Source organism: Sander lucioperca, chromosome 17 (genome assembly GCF_008315115.2).
Source record: "Sander lucioperca isolate FBNREF2018 chromosome 17, SLUC_FBN_1.2, whole genome shotgun sequence".
Taxonomy (NCBI): Eukaryota; Metazoa; Chordata; class Actinopteri; order Perciformes; family Percidae; genus Sander; species Sander lucioperca.
Window position 1 is genome coordinate 7,413,712 of NC_050189.1, and position 18,307 is coordinate 7,432,018.

The window sequence follows — 18,307 nt, forward strand, 5'->3', positions numbered from 1 at the left end:
CATTTCTACTGACGTCAATCTCGCGATAGAAAGTGCAGTGATGATAGCACACGTGTAAAACCTTTTAACTTTAGTGTTTTTATCAAATCTATTGATAAACATTTTATATTATTTTATATTATATCTGCACTATTTGGTATCTTATCTTAAATTCTCAAGTGTATATTTATACATATTATATCTTGCTAAATGTATGTATAATAGTTAAATAAACTGTTTTTTTCTTCTGTACACTGTATGGGGTGTACTATATCTAAATAAGAAAAATGTGATATTCAGTGCCTAAACAGATGGATTCTGCTTGTTATCATAAACAAATAAAGATTATATATATAAATGAAAAAAGTGTCACCTGTCAAATTAATCAAACAAATGCGACTCCAGCTGAGGTCAAAATGTGCATCACCAAATATATAATAAAACATAAAATATTTTATTTCACCATTAAAAACATTTCCAGAATATCTACAATAAACCAGGCCAGATCACTGCATCATTTCATTTGACTGTAAACTTTTTTTTTTTTTTGGAAAAAAAAACACTCCCTTCCTTTATCATTAAACAGACCTGAAAGTAATTTTCTTAAATTAAATACAGTTACGCAAAAAGTAAAGCTTTATATAGTGTATTCCCTTTTCCCTTACAGTAGTGCTGTCAGGGCTGGTGTGTTTATTTCATTACATTCTTTTCACCAAATTTCCCCACAAATGTTCTTCATAAAACTAAATTTGCACCACGTATTTAAAAAGTTCTTCTGTTGTGGGGTTATTATAGCAGGAGAGGAGAAAAGAGAATGCTAGGGTTCGTTTTCTTTCCTGAATTTTAGCACCTGTTTTGAAAGTTTCAGTAAAAACCATTTGCATGATGGTAGATCATTTCCTCGCCCCCCCCCCCAAGGTGGCTTATAAAGGTGACAAACTGCAGTTGGCTGGTGGCAGATTCATTACCAAGTTGTCTCAAAATGGCTTCTTAAAAACATTTTGGCCTCATATACAACTCCAAACTACCTTTACGATTGTTTGTGCTTTGCCCAGTTGTTGATTGTTTGTACGTTAAATCTCTAAAATAGCCACTGACCCCCTCCACGCCGAAGCACATTACCGAAGAACAATTAAACAAAAATCGCTTCTTAAGATTTCGTTCAAATCAATCAATCCTCAATGTAACAGTAAAGGGAAGAGCGTACACACATGATTTGGAATTATTTAAATTAATAAAAATGAACTCAAGATTCATGATTTCCATCCTGCACTTTCTTTTCAAAACAATTAAAAACACCGTAATTCAATATAAAATGTCCTTTTTCTTTTCTTTTCTTTTAATCAAGTCTATATTTCAGATTCACAATGATGATCCTTGGAAGTTTCTTCTTTTGCATTTTCTTGAGTTTTCATCCATTTGACCTCATCGTGAGCCGTCACTACCACTGCAGGATTTCCAAATAATTCAGTTACTTCGCTGCTGGAGAGCCACTTGTGCAGAGTGAACGTATCGATCATAGAAAAGTACATTGTAGTGATTTTTTTTTTTTATATCTTCAAACCTGCGACTCTCTTGTCTTTGTACTCATCAAGATGACAAAACAAACCATTATTCTGCTGATACCTGAGCCTGGTCATTCATTCATTCATTCCTATGTTCATTTGCATTTCATGGGTTACTCTTTGTCCTTTTCTCTCTGTGTAGCACTCCTTCTCCGTCACGTGTCCTTTCCCTATGTGACGGTGGTGGAGTTCTGCCCTCGGATGGCGCACCAGGCCATGAACACATCTCTGTGAAGGAGGACAAAAAACAAAAGGGGCATATACACCCTTCTTCAGTCCATTTCTGACATTACATCCAGAACAAGATGCACTTAAATGCACATTCCCCTACTTGTGAGTACATTTACAAGCACATAAGTATCCCAGTTTCAACTATTATCCTTATTTTGATCATATTCAGGATATAATGAACATAGTATATATCTAGCTCTCCATTTCTTTTGTTTTACTGAATAACTACTACGCAACCAGAGATGATGACTGGGTTTGCTTACCACAGTATTCCAGTTTCTATCTAATCCATGTATTCCTCTAACTGAATACAGGCTTATTCAGGTCTACTAGGTCCAGGATACTAGTATGCACCTAACACACTTGTCAGCTGTGTCTCAAGTGTTCACACTATATAGTAATGCCATACAAGTTTAGTGCTCAAGTTTTAATTAAAGCTTAAAACAATTAGTGAATTTGGATTTGTAGATTTTTTTTTTTTTTTTACATTTGTTACAACCTCACAATTGTAAGAACTGTTTTTGTCTCACATGATGGTAAACTGAATGTCTTTGGGTTTTGGACTGCTAGTTGGACAAAACCAGCAATTTGAAGACTTTACATTTACCTTCAGAAAGTTGTGATGAATACTGTTCATTTATTTTCTGATATTATTTGATGAGAGATTCACTGGTTAATCTAAAAAAGAAATATATGCACCTGAATTGATAATTAAATAATTGTTTCTTGCAATCCTAGCTGTAGTTCTGAAGACAACGATGATTGTTGCCTGCGTAATGAACACCCGTTTCTCCTTAAAACTGCTACAGTAAATGTTAAGTTATTAGAGGCCTTTCAAGCTCCTCAGTTCATCACAGCTGAACACAAACACAAAACATCCCCCATGACGTTCAGCTACTGTAGGGACAACACTAGCCATTATTAAATTATTTATTTACAAAACTCTTGGACCCAGACTTGGTGTGCATGTTGCTGGCGTACACACCTGCAGTGTGTGGCGACACACTCGTTGCTACAGTACTCCTTGTCCCAGTCTTTGCTCTCCACAGCGGGCTTGGTGCAGCCGGCGCGCACACAAATGTTACGGCTGGCGGCGGGAGTCACACTCGGGACAGGAGCAACGCTCACCTCGACCTCCATCTGAGAGACAAGACAAAAGACAAATTGACATTTGAGGTATTTATCTGACCCTCCACTTCAAATGCAACATTTGGATAAGCTACATTTCCTGTGTTGCTAAAATACAGGTACCAACAAGTCGTTTTTTTCCGAGCTTACCCCTTCCTCTGCCTCCGCCACTTCCTCTCCTGCCGTCACCATGTCAGCCGACTGGCCCACCTCCACCGTCAGACCAGAGGAGTTCACTGACGTGGGCGTTTCACCGGCTGACGTCACAATGATTGGCACGCTTGAATCTGACGGCCGCGGCGATGGGATGACCTTGATCTGCAGCGGAGGTGGAGCTGTGGCAGCTGCTACAGCAGCTCGTGGTTTGGCCTGCAGAGGTGGAGGGGCCTGGGCGTGCACCATCTGCTGCAGCCGGGGCAGAAAAGGGGTGCTCTGCATCTGCTGCAGCGGCGGCGGCTGGCGCGGCGAGGAGGCGGGCATCGCAGTGACCGATACGCCGCCGGAGGGCAGCTGCGTCTGCTTGATGATGATCTTGGTGACGGCGGGGGGGTTCGGCGGACTGGGAGCGGGCGCAGGTTGGGGTTTGATGGCGCCTGTGCGCGAGCGCGTGGTGACCTGAGGCAGGTCCACGATGATGTTGGAGGTACAGATGTTAGTGATGGTGTTCTCCTCGGGGTTGTAATGCTGTGACCTGGTGGTGCGAGCGGCTAGGGTGGAGCCGATGGCAGCGTGAGCCGGGGCTGGAGGTGGGGGCGATGGGGGCGACGGGGAGGTGTCCATGACTTCAATAGAGGCCTGAGGAGAGAATGGATGGATACAATAAAGACTTACAAGTAGGAGGTGTGATGAGCAACAGCCAGTCGTGGTTGGTCTTATAATACATCTGGCTTTGAAGAGGAGTCTGGCTTGGACCTCTACATTAGCATAGAAGAGCCCCTGTCCGTTCGCCAAAGTTGACTCTGAGTTCACTTTTGCAATTGTAAAAAGCTGCTGGTAAAACCCAGCGTTAGAACATGTCTTTTTTAAATGAGTCGGAAGCAGAAAGCAAAGCCTAACTTTACTTTAAATGATATTAAACAAAGAGAAATGTTCTCCCCTCGTCTTAAAATGGTCAAAAATCAATACAAGAGCAGCCTACTTCCTTGTTTACTGCTGCAATGAAACGCTTGGTTACGTTGTAACCTTGGTTCTCTGAGTAAAAGTTCTCTTTAAAATAGTGTTTTTTAAAATCGTGAGCGGAGTATCTCGTCACACCCCTACTTAAATTACTGGCTGTTTTTTTTTAAATGATATTTAAAAACAGAAAATAGGGCTGGGCAATATAAATTATCATGAAAATAAATACCCCAATAGGAAAGTTAGAAACTTCGGTATACTGTCGATGAGCAATAGTGTTAAGATTGCCAGACAACCTCCTGAAAACCAATCACATCCTAATAACAAAGCTATTTCCAACCAATCATAATCTTTTAGGAGTGCACTTTGGCACAGCACAGCAGGGTTCCCGCTCACTCAGGAAACTTGTCACAATCTTAAACATAAAGACATGTTGTAGATAAACAAGACTTTGGTGGTGTGGTGATACTTTGGCTACTTAAAGCTCTATGTAGCCACAAAGTGTATAAGACTAAACAGTCCAGTGATGTATATATTCCTAAATCTGCTGACAACTCGTGCCACCACAAAAGGAAAATACTACAAACCATCTAATAAAGGATCTCTAACTGCTGGTGTCTCATACCGTGGACATATGTTCAATAATCTGGCCAGCTCTGTACTCCGCCAGCGCCTTCAAGTAATCCTTCTTCGACGCTTCGTTTTTCCTCTTGTAAATCTGAAAAAAAGGGAAAATCATGCACTGAAATTAGGATTGTGTTTCAATCTCACCACACGTTATTAAGCCCATGTCAGCTTTTAATACAGCGGAGCGGGAAAGGATACTTTTAAAGACATTTCCTTCAAGCTGAACTCAATCCACTGGAGTCACAGTAAACATATCTAACTAAAAGATGGACTGATGGGTCAATGAATCAACTATAAGCACAAAACTATAAGCACAAATTTCAAAATCTTGGCAAGAGTTTCCTCCTTTTTCCTCTCACCTGTTTCTGCTCCTCCCCCAGGCTGTCCCACATGGAGGCCACTATCTTAGACACTTCTCCAAACGTAGCGTTGGGGTTTTGTCCCTTAATAGCTGCCTGTGTGTCCCTGAAGAACAAAGCGTAGGCCGACACAGGTTTCTGAGGTTCGTTGGGGTCTTTCTTCTTCTTCCCCTTCTTCCCTCCTGCTCCTCCTTTCCGCCCGGCAGCTGGAGAGATGCTGGAGGTGGGGGCCGAGAGCGGGGAGTCGGACAGGGAGGAGGGATCGAGGGAGATGACTCCGGGAGAGACAGCCAGAGAGACCGGAGATTCCACCAGGACGCTCTAATTGGAGGGGAAGAGAAAAATTACCAATAAAAAGTATTCACAAATAATTTTCTTTTTTTTTTTTTTTTTTTTTTTTTTTTTTTTTAAAATCCTGCTTACGTAACAAGAAACACCTTCCAGAAATTGACCGGTAAAGTATTTTAAATTTAAAGTTAAAGTTTAGTATAAAAGTTTTAATTTGACAAATTTGTCATGACCAAAAGAACGAGATCCAGGGTACAAGCGGCCGAAATGGGTTTCTCAGGAGGGTGGCTGGCGTCTCCCTTAGAGATAGGGTGAGAAGCTCAGTCATCCGTGAGGAGCTCGGAGTAGAGCCGCTGCTCCTTTGCGTCAAAAGGAGCCAGTTGAGGTGGTTTGGGTATCTGGTAAGGATGCCCCCTGGGCGCCTCCCAGGCACGTCCAGCTGGGAGGAGGCCTCGGGGGAAGACCCAGGACTAGGTGGAGGGATTATATCTCCACCCTGGCCTGGGAACGCCTCGGGATCCCCCAGTCGGAGCTGGTTAATGTGGCTCGGGAAAAGGAAGTTTGGGTTCCCCTGCTGGAGCTGCTGCCCCCGCGACCCGCGACCGGATAAGCGAACGAAGATGGGTGGATGGAAATTTGTCTTTGAGGGCAGCATCACTGACCAGTAAAAACCATGTCTCTCCAAAGGTGGTGGTTTTGAGTTTCTCAGGTAAAGTGAAGTGTACCTTTATGGATTTAGAAAAATAATAATAATAAAAACTAAAATATCTATAAAATATCATCAAGTTGAAAACATGTTGAAAACATGAAACAAGGGCCAACTAAAGCTCTGTTAAAACATATACATATATTCAATACATTTTTGGGAAATTTCCCATATTGGCGTTGATTAGCAGCGAATCTCAATCCCATTGTCCTATCCTTTACGACTCACTCTTCTAAAGTCATCCATGTCGTCATCCTGGAGTGAGCTGGTGGGCGACGCCGTGGCCGACAGAGGGTTATCAGGCGACTGGGGGTGTTGCAACATGTTCCCGCCTCCCAAGCCGAGCCCCAGTTGAGCGCTGAGCTCGGACTGGTCGATAGTTGTCAGCTGGTTGGATCCCAGCAGGCCCTGGCTCATGTCCCCCAGGGGGACGTCGATGGTCACTGGAGACGAGCTGCTGAACTGAGAACCGATGGGATGACCGAGATCCTGGAGATGGAAAGAAAAATGTGAGAGAATGTAACTGGTGTTTGATACAGAGATAACTTTCAAATGTCCTGTACTCAAATGTCCTCACCATTCCCAGTGACGACCCCAACAAAGCACTTCCTCCTGACTGGTTGATGACTCCCAGACTGAGGTGCTCCAGTCCCTGTGAGGGCGCGTTGACGAAGGTGGAGGCGAACGAGGGGTCGTCCCCTTCGACAACAGCGTTCCCGGGTACCACCACGCTATCGGAGGGGCCGGTGTCCGACAGCTCCCCGAAATGGGACACCACATCAGACACGGTGAGGGCCGAGTCTGGATCCAAGGAGATGGGAGGTATTTCGAACTCCTCATCGCCGAGGCTGGGAGTGTGGAACGTCTGGAATGAAGATGGCGGACGGGAGCCAAAGTGGAAAGAGAAGACGAGAGAAGTAAAAGAAGAGTGGAAGGAAGAGAAAACAAGTTTGTGAGAAATTGGGGTGAAGAGGAGTAAACAACCATTCGGAAAGAAAGGTAAGAGAGAGCCAAAAGAAAGTTGGGAAAAGACTAGTCAGTAGTTACAGCTTCACTTAACACAGATTTCTTATTTTGGACAAAAGTTCATTCCAAAGACGTACTTTAAGATGGATTTCCATAGATTATAATACTGAAATATCTCTAAAATACTGTGTCAGGAGTGATCGAGTCAGGTGTGGAAATTTGCAGTGTTCAGGGGCTTGTGTCACAAAGCAAGAATAGAGGCTTAGCAGGCTAACTTTGGGTATAACTCAGGTTTCTGGTATCATAAAGCGACCTCACTTGTAACTGGGGTAGATCACCACTGTAACATTTGCTGCAGGGCCTCTGATTAAGCTTAACCTCAGAGGATCAGATCAAAACTAGGGCTGCATGAAATGAGAAAAATACGCGATGACGGTGTTGAATAACGCGATAACAATAGAACTTGCGATAAATAAACAGATATCAAAGTGTACTCGGTTCTGCCTTTCTGCTGCTGCTAAAAATACAAAAACATTCTTGTTGAATAAAACAAAACAAAAAAGAAAAGAAATCCTCCAATATTCTTGTACTGAACCAAAAAAAATCCCTGAGTGCAATGTCGCAGTCTTTCGCGATAAGTTGAACTTGCTTTGTGACACAGACCCCTGGTCATGCACCAAAAAAGAAAAGAAAAAAAAAAGTTTGAAACTGTCAAAGCATGCTAGCACTCGCAGCTGCACAATGTGCTGACAGGTGAACAGTAGGCAGCAGATAGTGAGAATGACGATGATTGCAATATTACTGAAAAGGTTTGTGCAGAAATCCACAACTTCAAAACAAGTTTTAGGTATGAATAGGTTACGTTTAGGTGTGAGGAGTATGGTTCGGTGATGCGACACTGTAGGGGATGACATTGATAATGCCATGCCTGCAAAATGCTCTCGTACCTGTTTTGTAGATGTGTTTCGCTCCTACGTTTTTATAATTACTATTCCTCTAAAATTGTTTTTGGATGCACTGCACTGCCGAGGCAAAGTTTGTTTCTCTTTTTCTAATGTTTCTGTCCATTCTGATGACGGAACAGCACTTAAGAGATGTATAAATGAAACTGTTATTAGCCTGAACCTAAATGTACATTGTGTACATCAACCCATCATAGAATGAGTCAGATTTGCAGTTATTTTTATTTTATTTCTGGCATTGTGTTTGATGATTTACTCGCTGTAAACAAGAAGCTTGTTTCCTAAATGACAGAAAAAAATAAATAAAATAAAAAGGTGTCTGAATTTAAGCAGAAGGGGTAGTGAAATATAAAGTATTTATAAATAATTCATACTCCACCAGCAGATCCAGCGAGGTTGAAGAGGTCAATGGGTTTAGTGGCACACTAAAAAATGTGAGTATGTCAGTAAGTGCACGTTGATTACAAATGCCATGGGTCATATTTGTTTGTTTTTATATGTACTCATTAAATGGTTCATACATACAGAACAAAGGCCTTATTTTGTACGACTCACACATGACAAAAACAAAATATCAACATGGTTGAAATGCTAGTAAATATAATTTGCACCTGCTAAGTATTAAGTTAGAAATGATAGAGTTTGAGGATGGTTGTAGTGAGGTCAACGCTGATTTAAAACTTTGGTGCGTGAGCCTGATTGGCCCCAGGTTGTGCACCTAATGTATTACTATTACATTCAAGTCACGGAGCTAAGCATCCATTTTTCCTGAAATACCTGGCGATCTTTAAAAAAACCTAGAAGACAGTTTGAAAACACTTACCGGTGTCCTGAAGGTATTTCCAGACTCGTTAAACCAGTAGTTCTCAAACTTTTGACATCAAGGACCCCCAAACTGACACAAATTAGACCACGGACCCACATTTGATTAAATTTTGTCCCAGGATCCCCATCTGATAGGAGTTTTGCTTTTAGACATTTTATTACAGAAAGTCTATGAAAGCCATGACCAAAAAAGTCATACATTCTGTCATTGTGTTACTTATGGATGGAAATAGTGAAAATAAATTATTCCACATTTTGCTGGGGACCCTGTGGAACCCCCTCAAGGAACCCTGAAAGTCCCCGAACCCCACTTTGAGAACCATTGCTTTAACCACCTGGATAAAAAAAATATATATTCAGTACACCGCACGACAAAAAAAGATTGCGACTTCATTTCCTAATCTCCTGGCTGACACAAAAAAAAAAAAAAATGTATTGTACTGCATGAAAATATAAAATAATGAAATGTAACTAAATATTGACAAATATATCTAATAGAGGATCTTTTTTCCATTTTGGTTCAAATTGTACAAATTAAGCAAGCTATGATTTCCCTAAGGAAATTGTTGTGTCAAGGTGGTCCAAATCCTGACTTAGTCTATCTCGCTATCCATTTATATAGTTAGTAGATGACAACTTAAAGCCAACCTGGGGGTCTGGACCCTCCAGATGGGTCACAAGATGATTAAAGGCCCTGACACACCGGGCCGATAGTGACTCGAGTCTGCTCGGTGCGTTCCGTGCCGTCGTCCGTCGGCCTTCATTTTGGCCGACTTGACTTGCTGAGTCGGAGGGCGGGCAGTCGGACTCAATGACCAATCTGATTGGTGGAGTGCTAACCCGGAAATGGCGAGCGGGATGAGTGACGAACGCCTCTCAAAATCTGATGAAAATCTTTTCAACTGACCATTGTCGATCTGAAATGAAGACAGATTCAGCCACTGCATGGCCTATTTCTCGCTTAAAATGTTTTCAGAAACACGTTTCAGTGAACTATTTTCGTAAAATACGAGATCGTATTTCGAACAAACTGCCATTATGGTTAGCTGGAGAAGCCAAACCCACGTGACGCGTTCGTCATTTCAGGTTTTCATTTTTTGTATTACGTCTCGCGCACGCGCAGAACGTACGCTCAAGTCGGCGTCGCTTTTTGGACCTCGGGGAGCCAACTGATCAGTCCGACTGCCTTTTCTGCCGACAGTCAGCCTTCGGGTTGGTGTGTCAGGGCCTTACCAAGAGAGGAAAGCAGACTTTTTGGCAACATTTTGGAATTTGGATGAATTACTGGACAATTCTACCTACAAATTATTCAAATAGAACAATCTAAAAAGTAAGAATCACTCTTTGGTTAAACAAGTCACAACTCATCAACACATGCAAACTGTGACAAGAGGTCCAAAGTAGTTATAGCTTTGTTTTAAGGTGCCTCAAGTCAAAACGTTTGGGAGCCAGAGGCTTCAACAAAAGCCACATTTACTAGCACATTTTGCCCTTTTACTCTTAAGGTTTAAGATTTATTTCATAAATGTGTATATGGTCTTTGTTTTAGGCAAAGTGAGGGTGGGAAACCCAGATACTTCTATGGATTAGGGAATAGAGTTGCAACTTTGGAAACTGGTTAAAAATGTTTCAATCATAGAGCAGATGTAATGTCTTTCATCAAGGTGGTTAGAATCGTCTTTGAGGGGACATCTTCAGAGCAGCAGTGAGTGTTGAACAACCTTCTGGGTTCTTCAAAGATCGCCAGGTAGTTATCTTTTAGAAAAGCAAATGCTTATGCCATCAAAACAGAGTTGGTCGTGTAAACATTTAAATCCATGTTTCCAGAGCCATTGTTTGTTTATTTTTCAGGCAAATCCATATGATGTGCTATTTTAATGCCGGATATGTTGGATCATGAACATGAACACGCACTACTTACAAGTCGGAAACTCAAAAGTACAATTCAGATATGACATGAGAGCTGCTTTAGCTCTGTCACTCTAATGTTAATGGTAATAAATGATGTGATGTGTGATTATAAGTCCACAGGAGGGGGGGGACGGAGGGGCTCCATAGCAATAAACAAAAACCTGTCCGAGGGAAATGAAATGCCAAATCATTCAAGATGTAAAAGGCCTACCTCTGATGAGGAGAGGAAGGGATGGCCAGACCCAGCAATTGTCAGGTAGTTGTCACTGCCTCCAGGGAACTGAAAGATTCAGGTGCACAAGTTAGGAAAAATGGTATTGCTTTAGAAGGAAGAAGACAATGTCACCTATATTCTCCAAAACCAGAGTTCATCTGCCTTTTTTTGGACATTAAAACACAGTGACACTCCCATCCAACAAGCAACGGTGAGGCAGTAGGGCTAAGATTTCAAGAATAATCAAAACCAGCAACAACAACAGGCAATATATCTACACACTGGGATGCGTTTGGTTTAAAGGCAGCCTTCTGTTATTTCAAATATGCAAAGCCTATACAAACAAGTAGCATTGTGACCGTTGTTGTGTGAAAGACGTGTGCCCCATTCATAAGATAGAGTCACCTTATTGTCAGTGTCAAATCCATTGAAAGACTGCGGATCCAAGAACTCTGGATCACCGTCGTGCTGTCCAGTACCGTCCGTTAAATCCGAATAAAAATTCAGGTCCATCTTTTCAACTGGGCCTCATACGTTGTGCTATGAGGCCCCTCTACAATTCAACAAGATGTTGCGCAAATAACCGAAATCCCCTATATTGTACCTATATTTCAAAATGTGTGTGGTTAAAGTCGTTTCAGATAGCTAGTAAGTGGAAACACTACGTCCCAAATGCAGGGTCTAAATGAGCTGTAATGTTATTTCTTATGAAACTGACAGCTTTTGCACAGATGTTGGGCTAGCTTACGCGACTAAAACGGAGCATGTGTACGCCAGCAACCGTGCCAAAAATAGCCTGTCTGCTGTCTGGCTAATAGCTACCCAGAGGTAACGTGGCTGTTACCCGTCTTTCTTGCTGACTTGTCCTACCACGGTTTAGCTTTAGCTGGCTTTGACGCAAGGCTGCAGTACTGCTCACTTGACGACCAGCCTGGCGCCCGACTGTCTGTCGGTCCTCGCTCAAACCAACGTTCAATCAATGAGCCGCAGCTTGCAGACGCGGAGAAATGTAACGGGCTAACGTTATATGCTAATTATGCTCGAGAAATCTGGAAAACGACCGTTTCAAGGTGTCTGACAGGGGAGGCAGACCACCGAATCCGTTTTGCTTCGTGTTGGCCCGGGCCAGGTTGCTCAATGGATCCAGAGCCACGGATCATGATCTGGAATGGGGCCAACGCCGGATGTTGAGCGATACGGTTTCAAATTAAAAACAGATAACAGCTTTTTTTTTTTTTTTTTTTAACGATTTAGTTAAGATGGAAAAAAACACCAAATTATTGAACAACATTACAGTACTACCCACAAGGCAAAATTACAGTGACAAAATATGTGTCATAACCACGGCCTGATAAACCTGTTGGGGAACACACACACACACACACATACACACACACACACACACACACACACACACACACACACACACACACACACACACACACACACACACACACACACACACACACACACACACACACACACACACACACACACACATAGGCGTGGGCGATACCATTTGTTTTTGGTCATCACATAAGACAATACTAATATATTTTATTCCTAAAAGCAGCACATTTTTGTCATGTGGGGGCCTCCGGAGGGCAAAATGTATTTTTAACATAAGCTAGCAGATTTACTATTTGCCCATAACGAGGAATAAGGAAAAGCCCATGACACTAAGGTTGTTCTTTTTGAAGTGTTGGAGATTTGACCCCAATTTCCCTTCTCCATGGACCTTGGAAGTACTTTGCCAGGAACTCCTATTCTGGAATCGCACTAACACAAGGGTTTCTGTGTGTTAGTTAAAATGGGTTAATTTGATTAAACACAAATTTTGGAATATACTTACTATATTATTTAGGAATATATAACTATATATATTTTTTTAAACAGGGATCTTCTACAAAACAAAACATCAAGGACCCACCTTATATGATTCTGTACTTAAGTGGGGAAAATTCCCTAAAACTTTGCCATCAAATTACTAAACTACAGTTGCGCTGATATTTGGGGGGTCTGGGGCCATGGGGCAGTTGCTTGCTTTGCCCAGTTAGTGATCCAGCTATGGTCATAATCAATCCAGTCTTCAAAATTAGTTAAATGTTTTATTTTTAGTTTCTACCTTGTTTTTCTTATCACAACTATACTATAATATAGTTACGTAGTTGTCAGTGTTTTTGTTCACAGTTGTAACTATTCAAATCTCCAGTGAAGTTTACTGTATACAATCCATGGTTATTGCTTGCGGCGTTACATTTTTAAGAGGTTTATTTTTCAGTTGTAAAATGTCCAACTTAGTTTTACGACAACTGTTTCACAACTCTTTTGATACCCACATTAAAGAGATTTGTATTCAAAAAACTTGATTCTGGATTTATGAATTTTGAGTAACATATTGTTTGAATGTCCATATTGGTATCTGTATCTGAAATCCTGTTTTGGTCAGCCTCATTTACCACATAACCGCTAATTTATACATTTTATGATTCTGGATTTTATTTTGAAAGCCACAACAGGAAGCCGCCTCTCACTTTGTTCTGCTCACAGACTGCTCACAGGCTGACATAGTTAATGTTGCTACAAATGATTATTTTAGCTTTAAAAAGCATCTGACAAATTTTATTTTAATTTTTTTAATTTTATCTTTTAAAGGCCGAAAGCTGGCAGCTTATATTACCTGCTGTTCTTTCCAACAGTTCGGTTTAGTGCAATGCTGAAACTAAGTAAATAAACAGAGAGCCATATAGTGATAGACGAATAAAGCCTTAAACCTTTGGGGCTTCAAACGCAGTGACATCTGGTGGCTTGCAAGACGTATAGCAGCCATTAAGACGGCCAGAAGCACTAACCTCTCTGATTTTAAGTGTTTTAGTCTCATATAAGCAATACAAGTTCAACAAGCCTGTGTGTTATTATATCTGTAATACTTCTGATCAGAAGTGATGCGTTAAATGTAGGTGGTATTGTGCAATGTGTTACAGTAAATTCATTCATGAATTGATTTAATTCATTAGCCAAAAAGCCTACACATTTTTACTGACACAAAACCTTAATGTACCTTATTGGTGTAGTTTAGGCTCTGTCACTGTGGGCTTACGTGTTTTAACTTCATGGTTATAGCCTATTTATGTAACATTTCATTATGAATCGAAATGTGATGTGATTGGAAAATGATATTCATTATATTAGCTTATGTATAATGATATTCATTATATTAGCTTATGTATAATCATATTCATTATATTAGCTTATGTATTTAGTGTAGGCCTACGTCGATCTATTTCTCAGTTATTCTGTTTAGCATAGTCACATAGTATAGCAGCAAAACTGTTCAAATAGTCAAAGTGAATTACAAGTGCTTTCCGAACACCAGTGACGTCTGAAGTTTCTGACGTCATCAGTCACGTGGTATTCCTAATTTGATACAAGCTCCGACGCACGTATTGAAACCATATCATTGAAACAGTGCACTTCGCAGGAGTGGAACAGGCTTCGGAGCTTCCGGGTCGTTCTCCCATCTCTACATATGTCTATGGATTACAATAACCGTTATAAAGACGTAGCCTACAACGTGTGTATGAACAGCTTCAGTGCCGGGGTAGCTTTAAACACTTTACATGATCAGTCAATTAACACAAGGATCAATAACGTTTACTCACCCCGTATTTGAATGGTTAAATAGATGATGTAAAGTTACGTTAACCGATTTAATAAAGGGATAATACATGAGACAGTCCGGTTGACGCGCTCGCAACAAGGCCATCGTTGTTGTGTTTGTGACAACCACAGATCGTGTGTTATAATTGATCATTATATATGATCACAAAGGTGATTCTTTTATTAAGTCAAACGTTTCTAATGCCAACTACTCTTACCTCCATGCTCACCCCCGAAACCTGATTAATGTTTTGTTTTTATCCCACTTTTGCAAAAGAACTTCGCCCAGAATTGATTTCCTTAAATATCACAAGGCACCGGCTTCCGGATTGTACGTACAAGTGGAAGTGACCACATCACGCAAAAAAAAGAAGAGGAAGTGGCAGGTTGGCGTTCCAAAATAAAAGGCAGTTAAACTAGCATCTCTCTTTTATTGTGGTGGTGACACGTGATCAATATAGAAGTTAAACATCCAAGATGAAAGGCGTTAAAGAAAAAATAAGGCTTCCGTCAGTGTCTTTTATATTAAAAACCCATCTGTTTTCTGTACGTCATTTATAAAGCAAAAATAACAACAGAAAATCACTAGTTCCAGCTTCACAAAGGTGAGGTTTTGTTTTTCTCTTATATATTATTACATTGAATATTTTGGGTGTTTCGGACTGTTGGTCAAACTAAACATGTTACCATGGGCTCTGGAAAGTTATGATGTGTAAATAGTTTTCACTATTCTGACATTTTCTAGACTAAACAATTAATCAAAAAAGAAAACAGATTATTCAATAATAAATATATTTGTTAGTTGGAGCCCTCCAAGACTGTATTCCTTAATTTCCTAACTAAAAAATAAGTTGACTCTACAAAATATTTTAATCAGTAAGGCCACCTTTTGTTCTCTTTGGTTAATTATTTTGTCAAAATCTAAAGTTTCTTTAGGTGTATAGTATCAAAAAAATTAAACATTTTCATTACAATTTAAACTATTATTAATAATAATTAATAATAATAAAAATCAAATGTCACATTTGAAATGCTGTTATTTGGCATTTTTATCTGATACATTACTTAAATAATTGGGTATCAACATTCTTCCCAGTCAACGGGCAAATCAATCTAAGCATCTTGATCGCACATTCTTATAAATTATAGTACCAATATCAGCCAACAAAAACATTCTTATTATTTAACAAAAGGATCACAAATGTTGTAACTTTTCTTTCAAAATTGCTTTATTTCTTCCTGTATTTTTTCGAGCAAAGTTTTTTATAATTCCTTTTTTTTATATTAATGTAATTAAAAAAAGATAAAACTTGGGATCTTTTTTTTTTGTCTTTATGTACAAGCAAGAAAAAACAAGTTTAGGAAATAACAATGAACATAAAAGAATCCCTGCACGATAACACTGTAAAAAAGAAAAAGAACAAAAGCATTAGAGTGGAATCAAACACCTCTCCTTAATTTAGCCACACACACACACACACACACACACACACACACACACACACACACACACACACACACACACACACACACACACACACAGCTGATATTCTCATTAGAAGGAATGGAAAACACCATGTGTCAAATGAACAGATGTATCATTCATACACAAACACAATTTTCCTCCCATTGACATTTTGACAGCATGCAATGCAATGGTCCTCTCCATGATGGTCCAGAGTGTCAACAATACTGGCCTTCACAACGACACCCACAAAGTCTGACCCCACTTTTTTCAAACACACTCTACGCCATACGCCTCTACGTCATTGTCTACTCTAACATGACTATTCACATGCAATCTGAGTCCGACGTGGGCCAGTTTATGGCACGACAGAGAAGACCTCACAAATCCGTAAATGTTGAGCATAAAGACAGCTCATCTTGGTATAAATAACGGATTCCTATTTCCATTATTAGCAGAGCACACTGCTGGTGTTTGACTGTTTTGCAGATAAAGGTATGTGTCACTTGGTAAATGTAAATCACTTCTGTAATCCGTTTTCTTCAAAATATGGAGTAGCAGCTGTATAGAAGCCTATTTTTACTAAGAAACTCAAAAAGACTGAGTGACCAAGTCAAAATGATGAGATAAAAAGTCATATCTCATAATTTTGATTTAAGTATTTTAGACTTTTTTTTTTTTTTTTTATCTCAAATTAGATTTTTTTTTTTATCTCATAAATTTCCCTTACTAAGTCACAATTTTGTCTGAGTAAGACAAAAATTTGGTTGACCTCATAATTATGACTTTGGACTTTTTTTTCATCCAATAACTTTGACTAAGCAAGTCATCATTTTGACTTTGTATCTTTTAATTTTGACTTAGGAAGTACAATTGAAAATTGATATTTTTATAGATCTAATCATTTTAAATGTATTATTTCACAAGTTTCACTTTTCATAGTTTTAATTTGAGTTAGGAAGTCAAATGTACGGTGAGTCAAAATTAAGAGCTGGCAAACGCAAATGTTGAGCATTTTTATTTTCATCATGACCGTTTTATCTTTTTACCTTTTCCTGGCAAAATTGGACTCCATACAGGAGAATAGATTGTGAGAAAAAGCAGCAAGTTCAGACCAACACTGTTTACCAATTAGAAAATAATTCAGTATCCACTTTGGATAAAACAAATTGGATTGTGCATTTACTAATGTATATGGTGGATAAGCTAAGAAAGGAGGCCCCTATTGATATGCAATTAAATGATAACCATTTTTTTCTTAAAAATGTTACACTTTCAAGTAAACAGAAACGCACACTACTAGAGGCTCCTCCCTTCCTTTGACACACTGTTATTAAGTAGTATTGTAATAAACTTCACTGTGTTTTCAAGGAGAAAAAAAACCTACAGAAAACACTAATTCCATGCATTCAGCCTACTCTCAGAGCACTCACATCTGCTTCCAAAATGCATTCTGCACAAAAAGCAACCCTGAGTCTCGTCAGTGGAACGCCCCCCGCCCCCAACAAACACAACACTGGTCCCCTTCTCCAACAAACCATACCTCCCTCAGGTGGAACACACACACTTATTTTTTTGCTCGTTCGTGGAATTGTGTTGGCATTACTGTAGCTTGACATAAGTGGAATGGAAACCCTTGTTGTGACAGAAACGAGTAAAGATGAAAAGAAAGGGGCTGAAGGGGAGGGAGGTGTTAGGCGTGACAACTGATGCCCCCCCCCCCCCCCCCCAGAGCTCACAGGCCCGCACCATCTCTCCCTTCGCTCACTTCTGCGTGATTGGCTGCGTCTTTAACGCTGGCTTCCTCCGTTTTGTCCAATCAGGAGTAGATGGTGATGACTTCACTTCCTCCACCTCTGACCAACAGAACGCGCTCCAATCCTTCCGTTAGGACCTCGAGGAACTCCATGTCTGGTCGGCAAGTTAAGGAGTGTTTCTGCAGAGTTTAAGTTCCTCTATACTGAGTGTACTGTTGCCACAGGATAAAAAACATGTTATGGTGAGAGTCTGATTGTCTGTCTATCTGTTAGCTGTACTTACAACCCTGTACAGGACAGGAGGGTATAGATAAGGGATGGATATATGATACTTTGTCCATGTACCATCTCACGTTGAAATAAAACATTTCTTGTTGTAATGATGAGCCGTTGTGTGTTTAAAATAACCAGACAACAAAGAACTTTTTGTAATATAACAAGATAAAGTGATAAGTTGTTTTGACAAATAGTGTCTTCTGCGAACGGAAATCATTTTGTGGTAATACTTCGACAATTTTTGAATAACTTTATATAGTTTAGGAATGATC

General features: G+C 40.1%; 2 protein-coding genes across 13 annotated transcripts in view; both read right to left on the reverse strand.

Annotated features, from left to right (window-relative positions):
• Nucleotides 1-412: 412 nt before the first annotated feature.
• On the reverse strand, nt 413-14,878 carry tox4b (TOX high mobility group box family member 4 b). 4 transcript variants are annotated; one of them, XM_031304284.2, is made up of 10 exons: nt 14,756-14,877; nt 10,875-10,943; nt 8,302-8,352; nt 6,577-6,864; nt 6,228-6,488; nt 5,006-5,326; nt 4,645-4,737; nt 3,054-3,698; nt 2,761-2,915; nt 413-1,772 (listed from the first exon to the last, which is right to left on the reverse strand). In XM_031304284.2, exons 1-10 carry the CDS (start codon nt 14,759-14,761, stop codon nt 1,715-1,717), a joined length of 1,947 nt encoding a protein of 648 aa, XP_031160144.1. In that variant the 5' UTR covers nt 14,762-14,877; the 3' UTR covers nt 413-1,714. The 4 variants fall into 4 exon arrangements, with proteins under 4 accessions (XP_031160144.1, XP_031160141.1, XP_031160145.1 ...); XM_031304281.2 differs by lacking the exon at nt 14,756-14,877 and adding an exon at nt 11,283-12,084; XM_031304285.2 differs by lacking the exon at nt 8,302-8,352 and having other exon boundaries at nt 14,756-14,878.
• An 883-nt stretch (nt 14,879-15,761) lies between these two features.
• LOC116053256 (solute carrier family 12 member 6) overlaps nt 15,762-18,307 on the reverse strand; it is a 37,055-nt gene continuing 34,509 nt past the window's right edge. For 7 of the 9 annotated variants that reach the window (XM_035994120.1, XM_031304272.2, XM_035994114.1 and 4 more), the window contains one exon: nt 16,161-17,913. In XM_035994120.1, the coding sequence (XP_035850013.1) occupies nt 17,822-17,913 (92 nt within the window). In that variant the 3' untranslated portion in view covers nt 16,161-17,821. Of the gene's footprint in view, nt 16,081-16,160; nt 17,914-18,307 lie in introns of those variants that run through there. The other 2 variants (XR_004895584.1, XR_004895585.1) reach the window with 2 other exon arrangements.